The sequence below is a fragment of the Bemisia tabaci genome, chromosome 7 (assembly GCF_918797505.1).
Source record: "Bemisia tabaci chromosome 7, PGI_BMITA_v3".
Lineage (NCBI taxonomy): Eukaryota > Metazoa > Arthropoda > Insecta > Hemiptera > Aleyrodidae > Bemisia > Bemisia tabaci.
In genome coordinates, this window is record NC_092799.1 from 30,380,189 (window position 1) to 30,398,332 (window position 18,144).

General features: G+C 40.4%; 2 protein-coding genes across 2 annotated transcripts in view; both read right to left on the minus strand.

Moving 5' to 3' along the window:
- The window catches only part of LOC109041604 (protein tramtrack, alpha isoform), a 64,401-nt gene extending 55,341 nt beyond the window's left edge, over positions 1-9,060 (minus strand). Inside the window, exon 1 of the mRNA XM_019057999.2 lies at positions 8,415-9,060. The gene's annotated coding sequence lies outside the window, so the exon portion shown is untranslated. The remainder of the gene's footprint in view (positions 1-8,414) is intronic.
- A 3,386-nt stretch (positions 9,061-12,446) lies between these two features.
- The window catches only part of LOC109043650 (pseudouridine-5'-phosphatase), a 60,235-nt gene continuing 54,537 nt past the window's right edge, over positions 12,447-18,144 (minus strand). Inside the window, exon 4 of the mRNA XM_072302395.1 lies at positions 12,447-12,602. Coding sequence (XP_072158496.1) covers positions 12,549-12,602 — 54 coding nt within the window. The 3' untranslated portion in view covers positions 12,447-12,548. The remainder of the gene's footprint in view (positions 12,603-18,144) is intronic.

An 18,144-nucleotide genomic window follows, 5' to 3' on the forward strand; every position in this document is an offset into this window, starting at 1 on the left:
TACGGATGAGCCAAAAATTGTGGCTCCTACTTGCAAAAGGACGTCCAATTAATCTTAAAGAATTTCCACTACCATAAGGCAAAGCCGTATGCAGAGGATCACGGTGATGAAGCCACTGAACCTGGACTTGGCGATTACAACAGACCCTGACAAAAATTCGCGAGCTTGCGTTAGGAAGATTTAATCCTCCGATTTCACCGAGCAACACTGCGTGGGTTAGGTACCTCAAATAAGTGGGTAGCGGATATGGTGGAGCGGAATGAGCGAAAGGGCAAAACGATCTTTTGGAGAATTTCGTAAATCTTTCCTGTCTCGTATAGCTCAGTTGCTACAGGCCCATTCGATGCCATCAAAAGCAAACTCCTTTACTCTGTTTTATGTCGGGTTGCGCCCACGCTGGAAAAAGTGGTTTCTTCCTCAAGTGTTCACATTTATTTTTCCTCCTCTTTGGTGTCCTTCCCAATTTCGACCATCGAAAGACCACCAAATCAGAATCCCTTACTCAAATGTCCCTCCTCCTATCCCTAATTGGACGGAGTTAAACAGAAAGGAACCAAGCCACATCGGGATCGAACCGAGAAAAAAATGTTTAAAGTTTGACTCCTGCATAAGACTCAATGTAAAAGATAAACTTCAAGTTCAATTTCTGTAAAATTTGCCCCAACAAAAACTTCGAATTTTTGGCAATAGATAGTAGAGCAGTAGTCGAGTTCAAAACCATTCATAACTCAATTTTTTTCCAAAATGTGGGTTGGCTCCTTTCTGCTTAACTCAGTCCAATTCGTCATGGGTTCAACACTTCACTCACCGGCCGTTATGAAGAGGAGATAATTATTGGGGGCCTATTGAAAAATAGCGATTCTCCGAGAATAACCTAGGATCGAAAATCACACCACTCGGGTAAAATGCCGTAAGAAAACTTGAATATTGAAAACTTTCTTCCGAATAAATAAAAATGACTCCTTTACTTCATAATCGAAAGCATTGGAATAAACTACGAAAAAAGGCTCTGAAACATTCGAAGAAAAAAAGTTTACCATTTTCATATTTTTTCAGAGGAAATTCAGTAACATACCATGGAAATCTCTCTTAAAGTATAGCAATAGAGGTGGTTCAAAGTTAGAGCCAGTGATTAAAGAGACCTTGCACCCACAACTTATGCACAGTACCTAATTGAGAGAATTCCCCAGAGAATGGCGCTGACACAGCAGGAAGATGTTCCTAATTTCATGAAAGGATTGTTTTATGTAGAGATTTTATAAAATGGAAAGATTCTTCCCAAAATTTTAGTCAAAAACCAAAAGTGTGCGTAACGTGACGCTTAGCCACCATCACACTTGGTTCGCTCAACATGACTCAAGGAGTGCAAGATTTTCCGGGTATTTTTTCGGATTTTCGAACTGCATTTTTACTATCAGGGGGTTTGCCGTTCCGACAGCTTCCACCATAGCTCCCATCGGGCAATACTGCAGATAGTAAAATTTGAACAGGACCGTGTTGCAGGAGGGATGGCGGAATGAGCGCCGAAAGTCTGGAATAACTCCTGTTCCATGTAACATCGCTAATTAAATCAACAGGTTCATGATACGCGCACGTTAATGCAGCACCGCACAGGTGATCCGAGCAATTTATGAGTTCGAACTTAACTCGGAGTTCAATTGCGCACTGTTGCCAGTCTCATCCATTTCTCTTTCATCCATTGACCTTAATGAGGTGGGAAGATCATGTTTGATAGTCAATACGTTGCATCATGCACATATCCGATGACTCATTGGATGTGATGGATTGACGATTAGGCTTCCTGTTACCGTCGACATATATGCACTTTTATTCTGGACGCCCGAGATTCTGTTTGATTCGGTCGAAGCGTCCCTGTTAAAAACAGTGTTGATGACATCGTGCAATTTTGTATACATTTTACAAGTATAAGCACACGGCAAAAAATGAATTGCTTATTTGACAATTCAATTCTTAAAAAAGTAACTGCAATGTTACAAATGTACACTTTACGATAGTGGAAAGCTAATTTAACGACGGGGATGATTAAATTAGCATTTTTTCACCTTACAATCTACATTGAAATATTGCAGTCACTCTTTTTAACTGCGAAATTGTTGAATCAGCAATTTAATTTTTTCCATGAGGTGTTTCTACTTAATTTTCTTATATGGACTCGTTTAAATCAAAAGAAAAACTGCATCGGTCTCGCTGCCCTAGCAAGACTTTGGCAACTGACAAACAGGAAATATACTCAGCATCACGCCAAAATCTCAGTGGAGGTACTATGCTATGTTCGCCTTCAATTTTCCGGATAGACCAAAATCATACTCTTAAGTTATATTAGTTGCCTACTCGCACTCATCAAAAGCCAGTAGCTAAATGGATGAATTATTTGCGTTGAATTTGGACCTGACGATTAAAAAGTAAATTACCCCCTCTGCTCTTATGAGTTCCTGATTTTGATTGATTAATATCAACAGCTGTACCTAAAAGAAATCTGTCTATCCTGTGGATAGATAATAGACATATGTGTGAAGCTGGGCTTTCCATCTTGAGGGAGAATAGATCTGAACTCATCTCCGATCTGCGCTATACTCAGCATAGTGCAGATGCTGTCACCAGTTTATTGTGGCTATCTGCGGCGAGCACAAGAAAGTATTCATAAGAAAGATTTTTACTAGATTTGGTAAAAAAATTCGGATTTTGATGTTTCGACGGAAAAATCACTACTGTGTCCTAAAAAATGGTTGCGAGCTGTTTAGTTCATTTTTGTGTTGATAGAGACCCTAATTTGCATTATAGTTAAATAGTTTATTCAGTAGGTAATTCCGTGTCATGAACAAAGCAGCGGAGAATTTTAAATGGATTTTCCTTGAAAGCACGCTCCTTGAACTCAAAACATCAAACGTCGATGACTCCAGTTTGGTTTAAACATTGGATCATCATTAAGAATATAAGAGAGTCACTTTGTATTTGCCAATTTTTGTTGATATAAAGCCTTTGCGCTCATAGTTAAAACAACTTTTTCGAATTTTTCATTTTCTCACCATTACTTAAAATGGCTAAAAAAACAGAGCCAAAGATAGGGGAGACGTTTTCACGCCTTGTTCCTTAAATTTTTCGCCGGATCCGAGTGACACCTCATTGGTAGCATACAGCGGAGCATTGCGAGTTCACGCCTCGCGCCATCGCGCCTTCAAATTGGCGGACGCAACATGGACATCCTTCAAGCACGAATAGTTGTATCTCTGCGCCGTTTTCAACGCGCGTCAATTCCCTTGCTCTATTTCCATGTTGTGTTGGTTCCGTTCATTTTATTTGTAGTGGTGCCTCAAGTATTTCATGAGCAACACAGCCGAGGGTAGGAGAGACGTATTCGTGCCTAGTTTTTTCAACTTTTCCTCCAAATCTGCATGTGCGACACCTCAGTAGCAGCATAAAGCATCGCAAGTTCACGCTTAGTGAAATCGCGTCTTCAATTTTGCTTTCGGCACATTAAATAAAAAATTTCATGTATATGTACAGATAAAAACTGCTTACATTTTAATCGTGACTCTTATTACAAGTCACGAATATCAACATCACAAAGCTGGTAGTTATTTATTGCGGAATTGTAGCCCAATTAAGATTCGAGTTTAAAAGGATTCTTTAGTGAGGAGGTATAGGCATAGGGTGGCATGAAATGTAAGAAAGAAATGAAAGGTCGGAAATTTCAGTGAAATAAATGTATTTCATGAAATTTCACAAATTTTTCAGGGGCTAGAGTATGCAACCCGCACTCAAACACACAAATATAGAAGAAAACCACAATTTTCACATTTTGCGAAACGTGAAAAGGAACCGGTATTTTTCCATAGCTTTCATAAATTTCTGAAATTTCATTAAATATTTCACGTGAAACTTCAAGATTTTATCTTTCATGAAATTTTGCCATCCTTTTTAGGCATCCTGTAGATGAATGCAGAGTCTGAGCAGCAGAGCTTTCCTTCAGATTTCAAAATTAAAAGCCCTCCTCCGAAAATCAAAGTCAAAAATCCAGAGAAAGCACAGAGAATGGGCCTGCCCGGATAGCCAGAGCGATGTGGTTGCAGGTTGGAGGGTGCCGTACCCGCACCCGCTGTATCTGACCGAATCGGGCGGCATCCGATGACGCGCGTCGTTCCAAACTTACTAATATTTTCGATTTACGAAGAAGTGGCATCAATGCCGCGAGTTCGCCGAGCCCGTTAGCATCGTTGCCAAATTGGGCGTTGACCACCCAAGGCTGAAAGTTCGCGCTCCTTGCCGGTCTTGAATCCACCCATACTCCAACGGAGTACTCTGCCATGCTAAGGAAAAACGCCGTATGAACCTTTAAGCGCTGCCAAATTTCCTTTGATAAAACGCACATTTCTTGGTAAACTTATGAATAACTTTCTTCCGATTTTTCAGATGTATTACTCGCAATTTCACCTAAAGCTCATGAAAAATTCAAAGAAAAATGTTCATAACTTTCCTTTAAAATGATCATTTTATCGAAGGAAATTTGACAAATCTCGAATGTTTATACGACGTTCTTCCTTAGTATGGCAGTATTGGACAGGGGTCGAAATAAAGCACCACATTAGGCGTACCCTCGATAAAATTTAAGTAAAACGCAGTAGAAACATAAACCATTTTCGAATTCAACTCATAGGCGAGAAAAAATTAATCTCTGTCTAGGTATGTGCCAATTCATACGTGCCGCCCGCGTCAAACCCAATTTTACCTACTGAAGTCGAATAATCGCCCTCTAACGCAAGGGAGTATTTTAGGTGGCGGTAGCCACCCCGGCCCAATCCTAAATAAACTCCCCCTAAAAAGATGACGACCAAAAAAAAAAAAAAAAAAAAAAGAGAAAAACAAATAAACAAACAAACAACGTTTTGAGTGTTGCACGACTGCTGCAGGATTTCCCAAAAAATGAGTGTCGAGAATTCGGACAGAAGAGCCCACTCTCGAGGCCCAATAATTATAGTGTAGGAACTATTTTTAAAACTGTTCTTTTAGACAAATAACACGGTTTCGACAAACCAGGAGTCTCCAAAAAATCATGGCGTAAGAAAAAGGGGCCAGACTAGACACACTATCGACTTAAAAACAAATAAATTGGTAAATCCTAGTGTATGGTGCATTAATCAAATGCCGAGTTCGTCTTTTGAAAAGGATCTCAGTTTGTTAACATCGCGATACGAATCTGTGAGACAGGAGCGAAATAGTTAACCGAAATAGACATCACGCTCGAGGACAACAATAATTGCATCCGTGCATCGTGAAAGCCGTGGGCAGATCTCAGATTTCGCCTGCAAAATCGAGCGTATGCAGCCCGGCCCACGGCAGAGCTCGAATAGTTGCATGTTGGGTTCGAACCCAACTACTCGAGTATTCTTCCATTGATTCACGCTCCGTGTATTATTCAGTTGCCGAATTAATCTTTCGAGAAGGTATCTCAGCTGGTTTACATCGCGTTGTTTTTTTCGCAATGTTTTTTCTAAGTTAACTGAAGAGTATCGAGGAAGTTATACTGGATATTCTTGGATGATTCCAATTTCAAAGAGGATAATGGAGAATGAAGTAATGGATTTTAAACTGAAAGTCGTGCTATTTGAATTAATTTTTTTGATGGAGAGAAGGATTAAGATAGTATTTATTTCGCTTCACTTGGATATGATGAGAGTCTAACATATTAAAACCTTATCGGAAAATGCAGTTCAATTAATTATTGTTCATTCCTTTTCCTCATAATCATGCCTTTGTACTTTAAATTTTTTTGCTGAATTGTATTTCCTCAAACTTCTCGATAATTCTTATCAGACTGGTTGTGATGCAAATCTCCGGTGGTTGAGTCGCGGAGCCCCGTGGTAATAAAAAATAATAATAATAAACTACTAGCATGGAAAAACAGGTGACCGACCACCAGTACTTAGGTGTTGATATTGGTTTTTTTAGGAAAAAAATAAATGAAAAAAGAAACAAAAATATATAAATAATAAATCAGAGAATTAAATAAATCATGGATAGGCGTTAGTTTGCAAAACAGCTATTTTACAGTCCATTTTTACGGTAAGAAAAATTATTGACTTTAAAAATAAGACCCAGTTGAAACTACACAGAGAAATTAGACTCTGTTTCCAGGCCCACATCCCATTCTCACTGTAAGTACAGAGCAAAATTTTTGAATGGTATGTTCACTTATTCAGCCAGGAATTTATCAACATTCCAACAGTAAAAGTTATCACTAGGAAATTAAATCATGGTATGCAAGTAGCTCTATAGTGCCGTTTTAAGGTTTCCTTCAGCCCGTATACGAAAATAAAAATTAAATCGCAGGAACCCTAGGAACGGAGAGGAAGATGTTTTGAAATTTAATAGGTGAGAGCTGTAAGTGATTAATGTAAAATACATTTCAGTGCACATCAAACACTTGTTTCACTATCTATTTTTTGTGAAGAATAAAACATTTGCCTGAGTAAGTTAGAAATCATAAATCAATTGGGATAGAATTAGGAAGGAGCTTTTTCCTCTCTTTCTCTCGTGGTTCCTTCCTGGATTTGCTCTGATTGAGGGGCTTGGAGGACGAGGCAAGTGCAGCTTTTATTATGTCGAGAAATACGAGTTAGAAGATTCGAAATTACACCGATCCTTATGGCGGAAAGAAAGTTCAAACTGACTTTTTGATGCTTAAAAATTGGAATTTGGGGGTGAATTTTTTACAGAATGTGAATTATGACCAGTTTTACTCGAAATCATTAGTATCTTAATTTTTTCAAAAATTGCACTCACGCGCCCTGCCCTTCAAGTCCCTCATTTGTTATTTTTATTTTTTTATTATAAAAAGGGCCCACGAGAAGGCCTAATTTGTGTCATCCAAATTAAACCAAATGTTGAATCGAAAGCTGACGCGGTGGCCTTAACGCAATCATTAGTATCACATTTTTTTCAAAAACTGCACTTAGGCACCTTGTCCTCCAAGCTCCTCAATTTACATCGATCGAGTATGTTGCGCTCGTATCACAGTAAGTTTACAGTTATGTGAGTAAACATCTTCAGCTTTCTTAAAAACTCAACTTTTCTCCGACCAAGGCCGAGGTTGTGGGGCAACTCGAATCGTCACGGTGGTTAAGTCCCCCGCCCTGAACCGAGGAGTGGTCCCCTCTTCGGGCACAGCGCCCCCTCCCACGGACGTGCTGACGGCGGATCCGGCACCGAGCTACGCTAGCATGGAGCCGCGTACCCACCGTCCCCCATCGCTGCGACTAACTCGTAATTGTGGCAACGTAGTCTCTTATCTACTCAGCTGAAATAACCACTCATTATGCCACCATTTTCGCTCAATCAGTGTGATCGCGGTCAGATTCTTACGAAACTGTAATGTGCTCGTTGGGGAACATCGGGAAATAAAATTTTGTTTTCATCGTGAAAAGCTCGACTTTTGAATTTTACTCCTCGAATCGTTTAATGTCCAATAATTTTTGCAAAAACAGGTGGTGCCTTTAGGTTGTGCATTTTTCAAATCAGACTTGAAATTTAAAGTTTCCACAGATTTAAAGGATTATTTTTGTTCACTCGAGCTTCGGTTAGTTAAATTTATGAAAAAATTAATTTTTTAATGATTCCGTCTAGAATTTTGTAATAATTAAATATCGTTACTATTTAAAATGTCAATATAGTCAGACAGTAAATTCCAATTTTATTTTATTTATTTAATGATACCTAATTTTTTTTATATTTACTTAAGTATGAAATTAATAACTTGTAATCGCCGAAGTTTGTGATTTTCTTCCCCGGGAAGGAAATAGAATTTGTTTGGAATTGATCTGATCACCATGTGTGCGTTAGTTAAAGCGCTGACTATATTTGTTCAAACATTCTCAAACTATACAAATTATAGCAATTTAAAGGCAGGCGTGTTTCCGATTGCAAGTATTTAAAAATTAAGAAAAAGCTTAAAAATCCTCATTAGTGAAAAATATACAAAATAATGGAAATTACGAAGCGCGCGACAAATTAAAATGAGAATGATAAGGGGCGTGAAAAACTCAACGGAATCATCCTCAATACTGTTTTTAGATATTGCGTAACTGTTTTTAGTGTATTTTCCTTATTTTCTGTTTACGTTTCTCACCACGACGCAGTGTTGATCTACCTCGAAATTTCTTGGGGCGCGCTGATGAGATCTCGGGGCTTCTTCTCTCGAGTGGGCCCCCTTAACTAACCAAAAGCCCTCCTTTACGTAGGGTTTTCAAGGTCCCCGCCCCCCTAAGCCACCCTTCATAATTTCTGAGGTCAGAAGCACCCTCGCACCCCTAGCTACACCTCCTCTGGCACGAAGACGCTCTCAAAAAGCGTCGCACAGATTTTTATTATCACCATAAATTTCATACAAATGTACGCACCTGTAAGTGGGGAAGATTAATCCATTGCGTAATCCAATTAATCGGTAGGTAATCCAATGGCAAAACTTTGATAAAAGTTAGACGCTAATCAGTTAACGCGATCACTAGAAAATTGCACTATCACTTCCTCGAAATCAGTCGGAAACCGAGAGCGTTTAAAATCGTCAATGTGCGATTATGTAAATACGTCATAAATGTAAAATTGATAAAATCACTCACACACGCGATACACCAAAATAACCTCGTGTTTTCACGATAAAATCAGCTCGAAAAATCTCCTTGATAAGAACTATAAACACTATCACTCTTGTTTTGGAAGCTCATCTTTTCTGCGGACACTAAAAATCGAGGCACGGAACTGAACACAAATTGTCGATCACGAACTTGGGCACTTGGGGTACTCGGCGAGATTTTGAGGCACTTTCGGGATCATTTTGCGGGGAGGACGCGGAGTTGGGTGGCGGTACGGGAGCGGCCTGGCGGAAAAATACGCGGAGCCGTGTGGTTGGGAAGAAGAGGGGACACGAAATCGTGGCGGCGTAAAGAGCGTGGTGTCGGCAAGGGGCGAGGCGAGTTAAAAAACGGGGTGGAGATGAACCGGCCGTGAGCGCGCTCGGCTTCGCTCTTGCACATTCTACCATTCCGAGAGCGACTGCCTCTCGCTCGTTCGTGGGGAGAGCCGACCTTGATTTCACCGCTAGGGCGCTCTCGCGCCACGTGGAAGGGCAAGTTTGAACTTACAGGGGTCAACACCCCTAGCCTTTTTATGTTAATAAAGTTTTATTTTTCCCGGCCCCGGGCCCAACGCAACCACGGCCGGGGCCCTGGCCCTAGCCATTAGACGACTCTCCTCCCTCGCCCTACCCCGGGCCCCCGTGGCCCCCGTCCCGGCGTCCCCCCTCCCCCCTCCCGCTACGCCAATGATATTTCCCTGCATATTTCCTATTCCACTGCGCCAGTCATCGCTTCGCCCACCTCCTCCTGACTTTCGAGGTTCCAACGTACCTGCCGCCGCTGCCCATTCATTTTCCCCCGCTCAAATTACACCTTACAAGTGCCCCGATGCTGCTTAGTCCTCCCCCACACACATAGCTCAGAACTTGCGCCCCCTTTGATGACCCCCCCCCCTCCCCGCCGTGTGCTCCGTTTTGGGGGTAGTTCCCGCGGGTGTCACCATCGACTTGGCAAGGACACAATAAATCGACTTCATTTAGACCGTACGGAACTGCCTAAATCGGTTGGCTTTCCTCATAGGGCCCAGCTAGAGTACCTACCTGCGTAAGGAGAGTCGAACATGTTGGTTGTATGATTCTCGGTAGCCATTGATAATGAGGAAAGATGCTTCTTTTACCGAATCATTCATGTTCTGAATCATTGTCGAGTAGTGTTTTCCTCTCCTGTAAGTTTTTCAGACATAAAATCACATTCCACTCAGCCAAATTTTAATTTAAATTAAAGAAAACTTTATGTATACTTTTTTCCTGCAACAGAGCTCTAGCGTGTTTTTTGAAATCGAATTTCTTTTAAATCAACTGGACTTTTATTTGAAAAAAAGAAGAAAAAAAACAGTCACGTCGTCATTTCATTTTGAAAAAAAAAACTGGAATTCTTTTGCTGAGAATATTCATTGAGAGTTCCACATGATTGAAATGTTTATGGTGCAAAATCCTTACTATACGGATTGCTTTCCTCTGAATTTTGTCAGCGAGGAAGTGGCAGGATACTTGAAATGTTACAGAAGAGGATATGGCCGAGCGATTCGCGGTATATGGTGTGGCCACCCAGAGAAAGGTGGAAACGGCTGGAAAGTGGAAACATCGCTGAGTAATGCGATTCCGATCCACTCGCGCCTAGTGTGCAAGTTTCGAGAATTCAAAACGCTGGCAGTTATTTCAACAACTAAGCTGCAACTCCCGCGGAAAAAACTCCATTTTGCGTATGTGTGTCAAAAGTCATGAAGTTCTTGACTCGCAGTTATACTTGGCAGGACTTGATTTTTCTCCCGCTGGTAGGCGGAGGATCATATTGGCACGTCGCTCGATAACGAAAGGTCAGGTCGGCCATTCTTCTCCTATTACGGACAGCGTATTAGCAGGGTGAGACGAGAAATGATCAGTGAGGGATCTTTTCCTCTATCTCTTGATGTAAGATTTGTCATACGATCTTCAAAAAACGCCCCAGGCGTCAAATTTTGTCGGTAAATTTGCATCGAAATGCAGCATCCGTCAATGAGCTGAAACTGCATCGCTATACCGGCTGGTCAGAAAACGTAAGATGCACTCAAGTGCAATCGCGAACCATCCTACGATGAAAATAAACTCCGGCCCTGGAGACCGCACTTACGGGCAATATAGACGTACCGTCTCCGTTTCGGACTCGGAGGTCGAAAGTACCGGGCGTGGCACCGAATTGGTGCAACGGCTCCAGCACCCGGATTTTTCGGCCTGTGAGCCCAGAATGGACGGTATGTCTATGTAGCCTATAACTTTTTCAAGTATATTTAAAGACGCTCGTCCTATCCAACAAAATTCAGCCCCTAACTGTCATCCCTGGTAAAAATTGGCGATAAGAGCTGCGTTTCAAAATACCATAGGAATTCTTATAGCCGGCTAAAGAAGGCTACAGAAAACCATATAGCTGGCTGTAGAATGCGGAGAAAATCATACGGCCGGGCTATACGAAGCGATAAAAAATTATGCAGCCGGGCTATAGTTCCTATCGCCGGGCTTTACACTTTATCACCTGGCTGTTGCTTTTTCGCCATCGACTATAAAAGGCAATAAGAAATTGTGTAGAATTTCGTGTACTTTGGAAATCATTAAGTTTGATACGGAACCACCTTAATATTTACAAAACACACATTATATTTTACTTTAATACATATTTTTTTCATCAATTAAAATGAGAATAATCCATACAGGATGTGCAAACATTTCAAAATCATGAATTAAATAACGCTGACTCCGCCAGATTAAATATTAGAGCCTAGCACAAAGTGGAGCGGCGACGCACTGGCGCCTACAAACCTAACAGGGATACTTCACGCATTGCGCAACGCGTGAAGTATCCCTGTTAGGTTTGTAGGCGCCAATGCGTGTTTCGCGCTGGCTGCCCGCCTGCCACGACGCGGCGCTTGAAGCAACTATTTCACACCAGAGGTATTGCACAGTATCATACGAAACTGAAGGCGCTCTAATATATTGGTAATGGCAGGCGTCCAGCAAAAGTACGGAGCTTTCCTCGCAAAATAAATCAAGATACTACGGCCCAAAAAGAGAGCAGTATTCCAAAAACTCCCTAAGCCCTAGCATCCGTAATTAGTAACGTTTAGCATGCACTTTATCGCCTGGCTAATGCTTAGTCGCCATCGGCTATAAAAGGCTATAAGAAATTGTGTAGCCGGCTATAGAAGCTATTGGAAATCTTACAGCCGGCTTTAGGTCTATGGTATTTTGGAACACAGATTCTACTGCCAATTTTTACCAGGGATCTGTAAAAGAGTTGGGAGAAACGAGCCTGAACGTAAAATAAAAGAAAATCTGATAAATATATTAGGTTGAAGAGGTCAATCATTCGCAGGTCGGTGTACAAAACATGCAAATATTTACAAAAATTGACCATCATTTCTAAGTTGGAGACCGATAAACCGCGAATTTGAGAAGAACGCAGTTGAAGTTTGTCGGCTTTGGATATGATCAATTTCTGACACTCATTGCTCATGATGCCATGAAATGTGATTTAATGTGTTTCAGGATTTTAGAAAACATTTAGTACGAAGATCGGAAAAATCTCTATTTTTAACCTCAAAGCAAGTTTTCGATGTACCGAATGGTTTAAGTATTATAAGAAGTAGCATGATCTGTCGAGTACATTAAGTAGAGAATATAGAAAATGGAACATGGAATATGAAAATAGGAATAGAGATCACATTAACCGTACGTAAGCGAGAGGTGACAGAGAAACAGGTGGTTCTCCTTCAATTCATGAGATAGGCAAAAGCGGTCCCACGGGAGTCGCAATAGTTGTATCTTGGACTTCATGAATTGGAGATCAGCGTTTCTCATTGCTCAGAGGTTTCGGATGTCAACTTTGGGACAATTTTCGTATACCAGTCCCAGTCGCGTTTATTGTTAGTCAGAGCAGGCGGATTAAGGGTGGCACATGAGGAGGCGCCATCTCAAAAGCCAGCTGGAATGAGAGGAAAGAAATAAGAGGAAAGGTGTAAGAGAGGAGAGAAAAAATTAATTGTAACGATAAGTATCGAATTTACCATTTGATTTTTTTGGTAGTTAAGTGAATTTTAAAGGGTTCATGAAAATAATTCAGCCTTTTAGCATAAAAAATGATTTGGACGATAACGTCTTCAATGAACTTTGAACTTGAATATTAAGGCGAAAAAAACGAGCTTCAGTTTTCAATTTCCTCCTAAGGTATATAGCCAAGACAGGTCATACTCCAGCGGGCTAATGTATTTTTCTCCCCTGGAAACGTAGATAAGCTGCTCATTTAAACGCTAAGTTTCTCTGTAATAAATCTATTTTTCTCCAATTTCTCATTTCGGAAAAGAATACGAAAAATACTGCGAGCTCAGCTCATTAAGCATTCTCAGATGAAGCAATAAAATTTGTGTGTGCTAATTCTCCATTGCAATAATGCAATAATTGCATGAAAAGCAAAACAGGTACAAAAACTTTGAAACGCACACTGGAAAAAAAAACATTGGATCTAGAGTCCAGACTCTTGAAAACATTTGCAAGAAAAAATACTCTTGATTCAATCGGATTTTTGCTTGAATCAAAACGAAATTCGCTTAAATTAAGAGGCTTGGTTCTTGATTTAAGCTAGATTCTGATTGAATCAAGAGTACTTTTTCTTGTCGATGTTTTTAAGAGTCTGGACTCTAGATCCAATGTGTTTTTTTGTTCCAATGCAGCAAATGAGCTTCATGTGTACTTTTATTGTCGTTACGTGTCGGTAATTTCTCGGCACAATCCACCAACGGCGCATGGCTGTTTGCCCTTATTTGCGGCGCGATATCTTCCCTCGATCCCTTATCGCGCCCTGTTTAACCCTTGTCCAGCCGGGAGTCCACTTTCCCCTGTGACTTCCGGCCTCCTTATCAGTCGGAATTACTTCCTTTTCCTCCTCCGACCAAGATACGAGAGGGTAACAATGGACAGAGGTGTATGGTTGCGCGTTTTGTCATAGTTCACTTTTGCCCCCGACCCACATCCGACGTCGCCGTCGTTTTGACAAGCGGTTATTAACGACCGAGCCTCCCGAGGCCTGCGTGGAGGTTGATTAAGGGTTCAATTTTTTCTTGGGGTCAAAGTCGGTTGCCACCGTTCGCTCCACCAGTGACGTGGCGTGCTTTGCGATATATCGATTGATCTGCCATTTGAACCTACGGAAAAGGATCGATAAGCAGGGTGCTTGCAACGAACACCTTAACAATCGATTCTTTATTATAGGTTTAAATGGGGGAAATATCGATAAATCGATCATCCACGCCTCGCCAATGCGGTCCACAGTTGTGACCGTTGATGGGAGTGCACTCCTACTCAAGTGGATATAAGTTGACCGATCGAGTCTTGAAAACGAAGAAGGTAGTCATGAAATCTAGAGCGTGGGATCGAGGAGCGAATCAATTTGTAGAAACTGTGAAGTTTCAAAAGTGCTCACCACTCTATTGCAAGTTTAAATTTTTTCCTGTTGTTTTTTTGAGCCATTTTCATGAAATGTGATGGAAACTTTTTAGGGCATTTTCCAAGATGAAACGCGTCATGGTTTTGTAGAGGGAAACTCAGACCTCCTGTATCATGCCCTTTTCTCGGTTTTTATGGATTCATACGTCTTTTTCGACATTTAAACCTAAATCAACACTGAAACGTTCAAAAGCAGCCAATGATTGTCTGAAATGTCGGCCCCTAGACTGCCTTGGCAGGGAAGAACGCTGCATGAGCCTTCAGACGCTGCCAAATTTCCGCGGACAAATCACGAATTTCTGAAAAAATCTGCAAATAATATTTCAACTTTACAGAGAATTTTGCTCGTAGTTTGATCTGAAGTGTCTGAAAATTTCAAGGAAAAATAATAACTCTCCTCAAAAATAATTATTGCTAAATGAAAGTTGGGCAACATTTGAATGTTGGGTCGGATAGAGGTCGGAGACAGGAACCTTTTCACAAGATACCGAATCGCTAAATTGATGCAGAGGATTGGAGAATGTATGTTTACTCGAGTGGTCGGTTTCAAAAAATCCAAATTTAACGGCCTAGAAGCCCCTCAGGTCATCGCTGATGGGGAACAGAAGGACCCTCGAAGTGTAAATTCAAAAAGTTTAGAATCATCCCCTCCCATTCCCCCTGCACCCCATCAAATTTTGATTTCTTGGGTCCGATCACCCGAAAAAGTGCGTGACAGGGTTGATTTTTTCTCTTTTTTTTTAGGTTGTCAAATTTATAGGGGAAGTTTTTTAGGATTGGACCAGGATGGCTACAGCCACCTATAGAATTGTTTTTAGTTTTTACCACAAGTTATACATTTATGAATGGTCGATTTGAAAACTAACATTGTAAGCGCAGTCTAGCTGCCTTTCAATTTTAGCAACAACATTATCTATAACTTATAGAAAAAAAAATCTCGGTCGCGAATGGTTATTCTATCGAATGTAGTACAGAGATCGCCTCAAGAAGTACGAATATGCAATACCATGACGCTTGTGTTAAAACAACTATCATTCGAGAATTTGTTGAAGAGCATTCAAATCTGACTTTAAATTATCTGCTTTGAAAGATGCATCGTCAAGTCGTAAATTAGGCCACGAATGACTGACAGGCACAAATAATATTATCTTACTCTTAACTTCTTACTCGCCGCACGGGTTTCATAATAGTCCCATCACCTTTTTTTTCGTTGGAAGCAGGTATTAATTTAGTATCACAACCGCATTGCACTGGGCCAGCTTTCGAGAGCTATCAATCGGAGGACAAAGTAGAGGGACGAAAAACTTTCGACCGAAAAAATTGACCAAAGTCTCGTAACCGTTACAAATCGCTACATGCTTAGAATATAAGATACATATTTTATTGTTGAATATAGTCTAAATCGTCGCAAATGAGCGCGCTTATCGGAAAATATTAGTTCAATATGGTGGAGGACGATGCTCTCACCAAAGGTTCCAACAAACGAAACTTAAAGATCCAGATGAATATTCCTTCAAGATTCCCTACCCGTTTCTCAATGTTTCGCAAGAAGTAGCCGCGAGGAAGCGCCAAATATTATTTTATTCTCCATTTAGACGTCTCAAAAGTTATCTTATCATTAGCTCAGTACTCAGCACGATAAGTAGATGACAAAATGCCCACGCCTTGAAGTGCTATGCTGCGTTGCGTTAAGGCCACCGCGTCAGCTTTCGATTCAACGTTCGGTTTAATTGATGACACAAAGTAGGCCTTCTTCTGGGCCCTTTTCATATTAAAAATAAAAAATAAAAAATAAATAAAATATAACAAATAAAAATACCTAACAAATGAAGGGCTTGGAGAACAAGGCGCATGAGTGGAGTTTTTGAAAAAAATTGAGGTGTTAATTATTTCAAGTATAACTAGTCTTAATGCATATTATGTGAAAAATTCGGTCCCAAATTCCAATTTTAAAGTATCAAAAAGTCAGCTTGAATCTTCTTTCCGCCATGAGGATCCATGTAAGTTCGAAACTTCAAACACGTATTTCTCGATATAGCAAAAACTGCACTTACGCGCCTTGTCCTTCGAGCCCCTTAAATCATAAATGATAAATAATTTTTTCAAATATCAAAATATCAAAATTATCAGACTCAATGGTTTTAAGTGCCCCAGCTTAGTCTTTCGCATGTCTATCCCTGCAACGATGTATCTTTAGACCTGCATTTGGATTTTTCATACCGTGGTAGAGATCAAATTCGTTTCAATACTTTTATTCCCATGCAGACATTTAAAGTCCAATTAAGAGGTTCTCAATTACTTTTGCGAGCCATTTTACATATTTCCAACTTCTTACGATGACAAACGAACCAATTATTTTCGAAATTACGTAAGCGCCGCATACACGATTTAAAGAAAATCGAGAAAAACTGTAGATTCGACCGTAACCGGTCGGTGAATGCCGTAAATTCAAAAGCTTTTTATGTGTACTTAAAAATATTTTTGAGCAGTGTCGGTTGCAAGATTTATAATTTCGTATATAGGCAATAATAATCCACTATATACAATTTTTTTTTTAATTTTGGCGCTTACACTTCACTTGAAAAATACTCACTTCACGTTACAACCGGGCCCTTTTGATACCTTTCCCAACTGCTTAGTTCGGTGGTGATTTTTCACAGCACTGAGCATCTTCAATTTAAATCCATCATCAATAATCGATTAATCGTCAGGCGACTTCGATGAAAAGCGATTGTTTTACATGCGTTCAAATAGACTAAATCTAGTGTTGCTAATCAGCGAAGATTGCCTCTAGTTAAGTTGAATACTGCAAAGGATTTTTATAACCGATAACACTGAAGAGAAGGGAAGAGGGAAAACTGAAACGGCTTATAATTTCTAAGTATGTGACAGGTACGAACGTATTTTGTGCTATACTGCGTCTTATTTTGCTTAATGGGCTAGAAATCATTTTGTCCATCCATTCAAAGAAATATGCGTTAAGTCGCATGCATAACCTCTCAGGTGGAAAAATTACGTTCAGTCTGGACAAATTGCTGTAGTCCTGCTGACAGTTTCGACGCAATGATTTGTCATTTTTTAAACGATCGTATGATTTCAAAGTGGTACCAACATATCATAAGAATATCATATTACATCTTTTGAGCAGTTTCTTTGAAATGGTGAAATCGCCTAAGTGTAAGCATGCACGTAGCTATTACTACTGAAGCTCAAGTTGTAACTGAAAGGAAGAAAATGTGAAACGCCACGTGCACTACGCCCTCTACAAGAAACATCAGTTCAACTGTGAGATTCGTAGTATTCTTTTTTGAGAAAACAGGGATTTAATTCATTAATTTATTTTAATATCCGTGCCATCCAAATGCAGAGATAGGGAGCAGACAATCGACGCTTAATCTAACCAAACATGGTTTTTATGAGGGTGGCATAGTGGTACACTAGTATAACCGCATGAAATCCGATCTTTATTTTATTAACCCTTTCAACTCTTTTAATTGCTGATAAAGCGGGAAGAATGAAAGTTATTATTGTAGGGTAGTCCTCTTCTATCAAATGCCTGTGAATCTAGTCAATCGCGTGCATAGAGTACATAGAGTCTTAATGTGAATGGGGGAGCTTGGACCACCATTAAGCATTTTCCAGGTCCCGAATTCCGAGACTCCTGTGTCGGGATGGGTCACTTTTTCGATACATAATCGATTGTTTGCGATGTACGGGGACCCGACCATCCAATGAAAACGAACAGGATATAGGAATCACCACGCATCCTGCATCGCCATTTTGGATTGAAATTGCATCGAAAAAGTGACCGAACATCGAGTGACCGAGTGACGGGCTCGGAACATCTTCGTCTAGGACATGGTCCCAGCTCCTCCATTCACATTACGACTCAATGAACTCTGTGATCGCGTGTCCTATATCGACGGTGCAAGTCGGCAATCACATAACTCGGTTTGCGACGTCGCAGATTTTTTGTCATACTTTATTTTTTAAATGGAAAATTACTCAACCGCAATTCTTTAAAA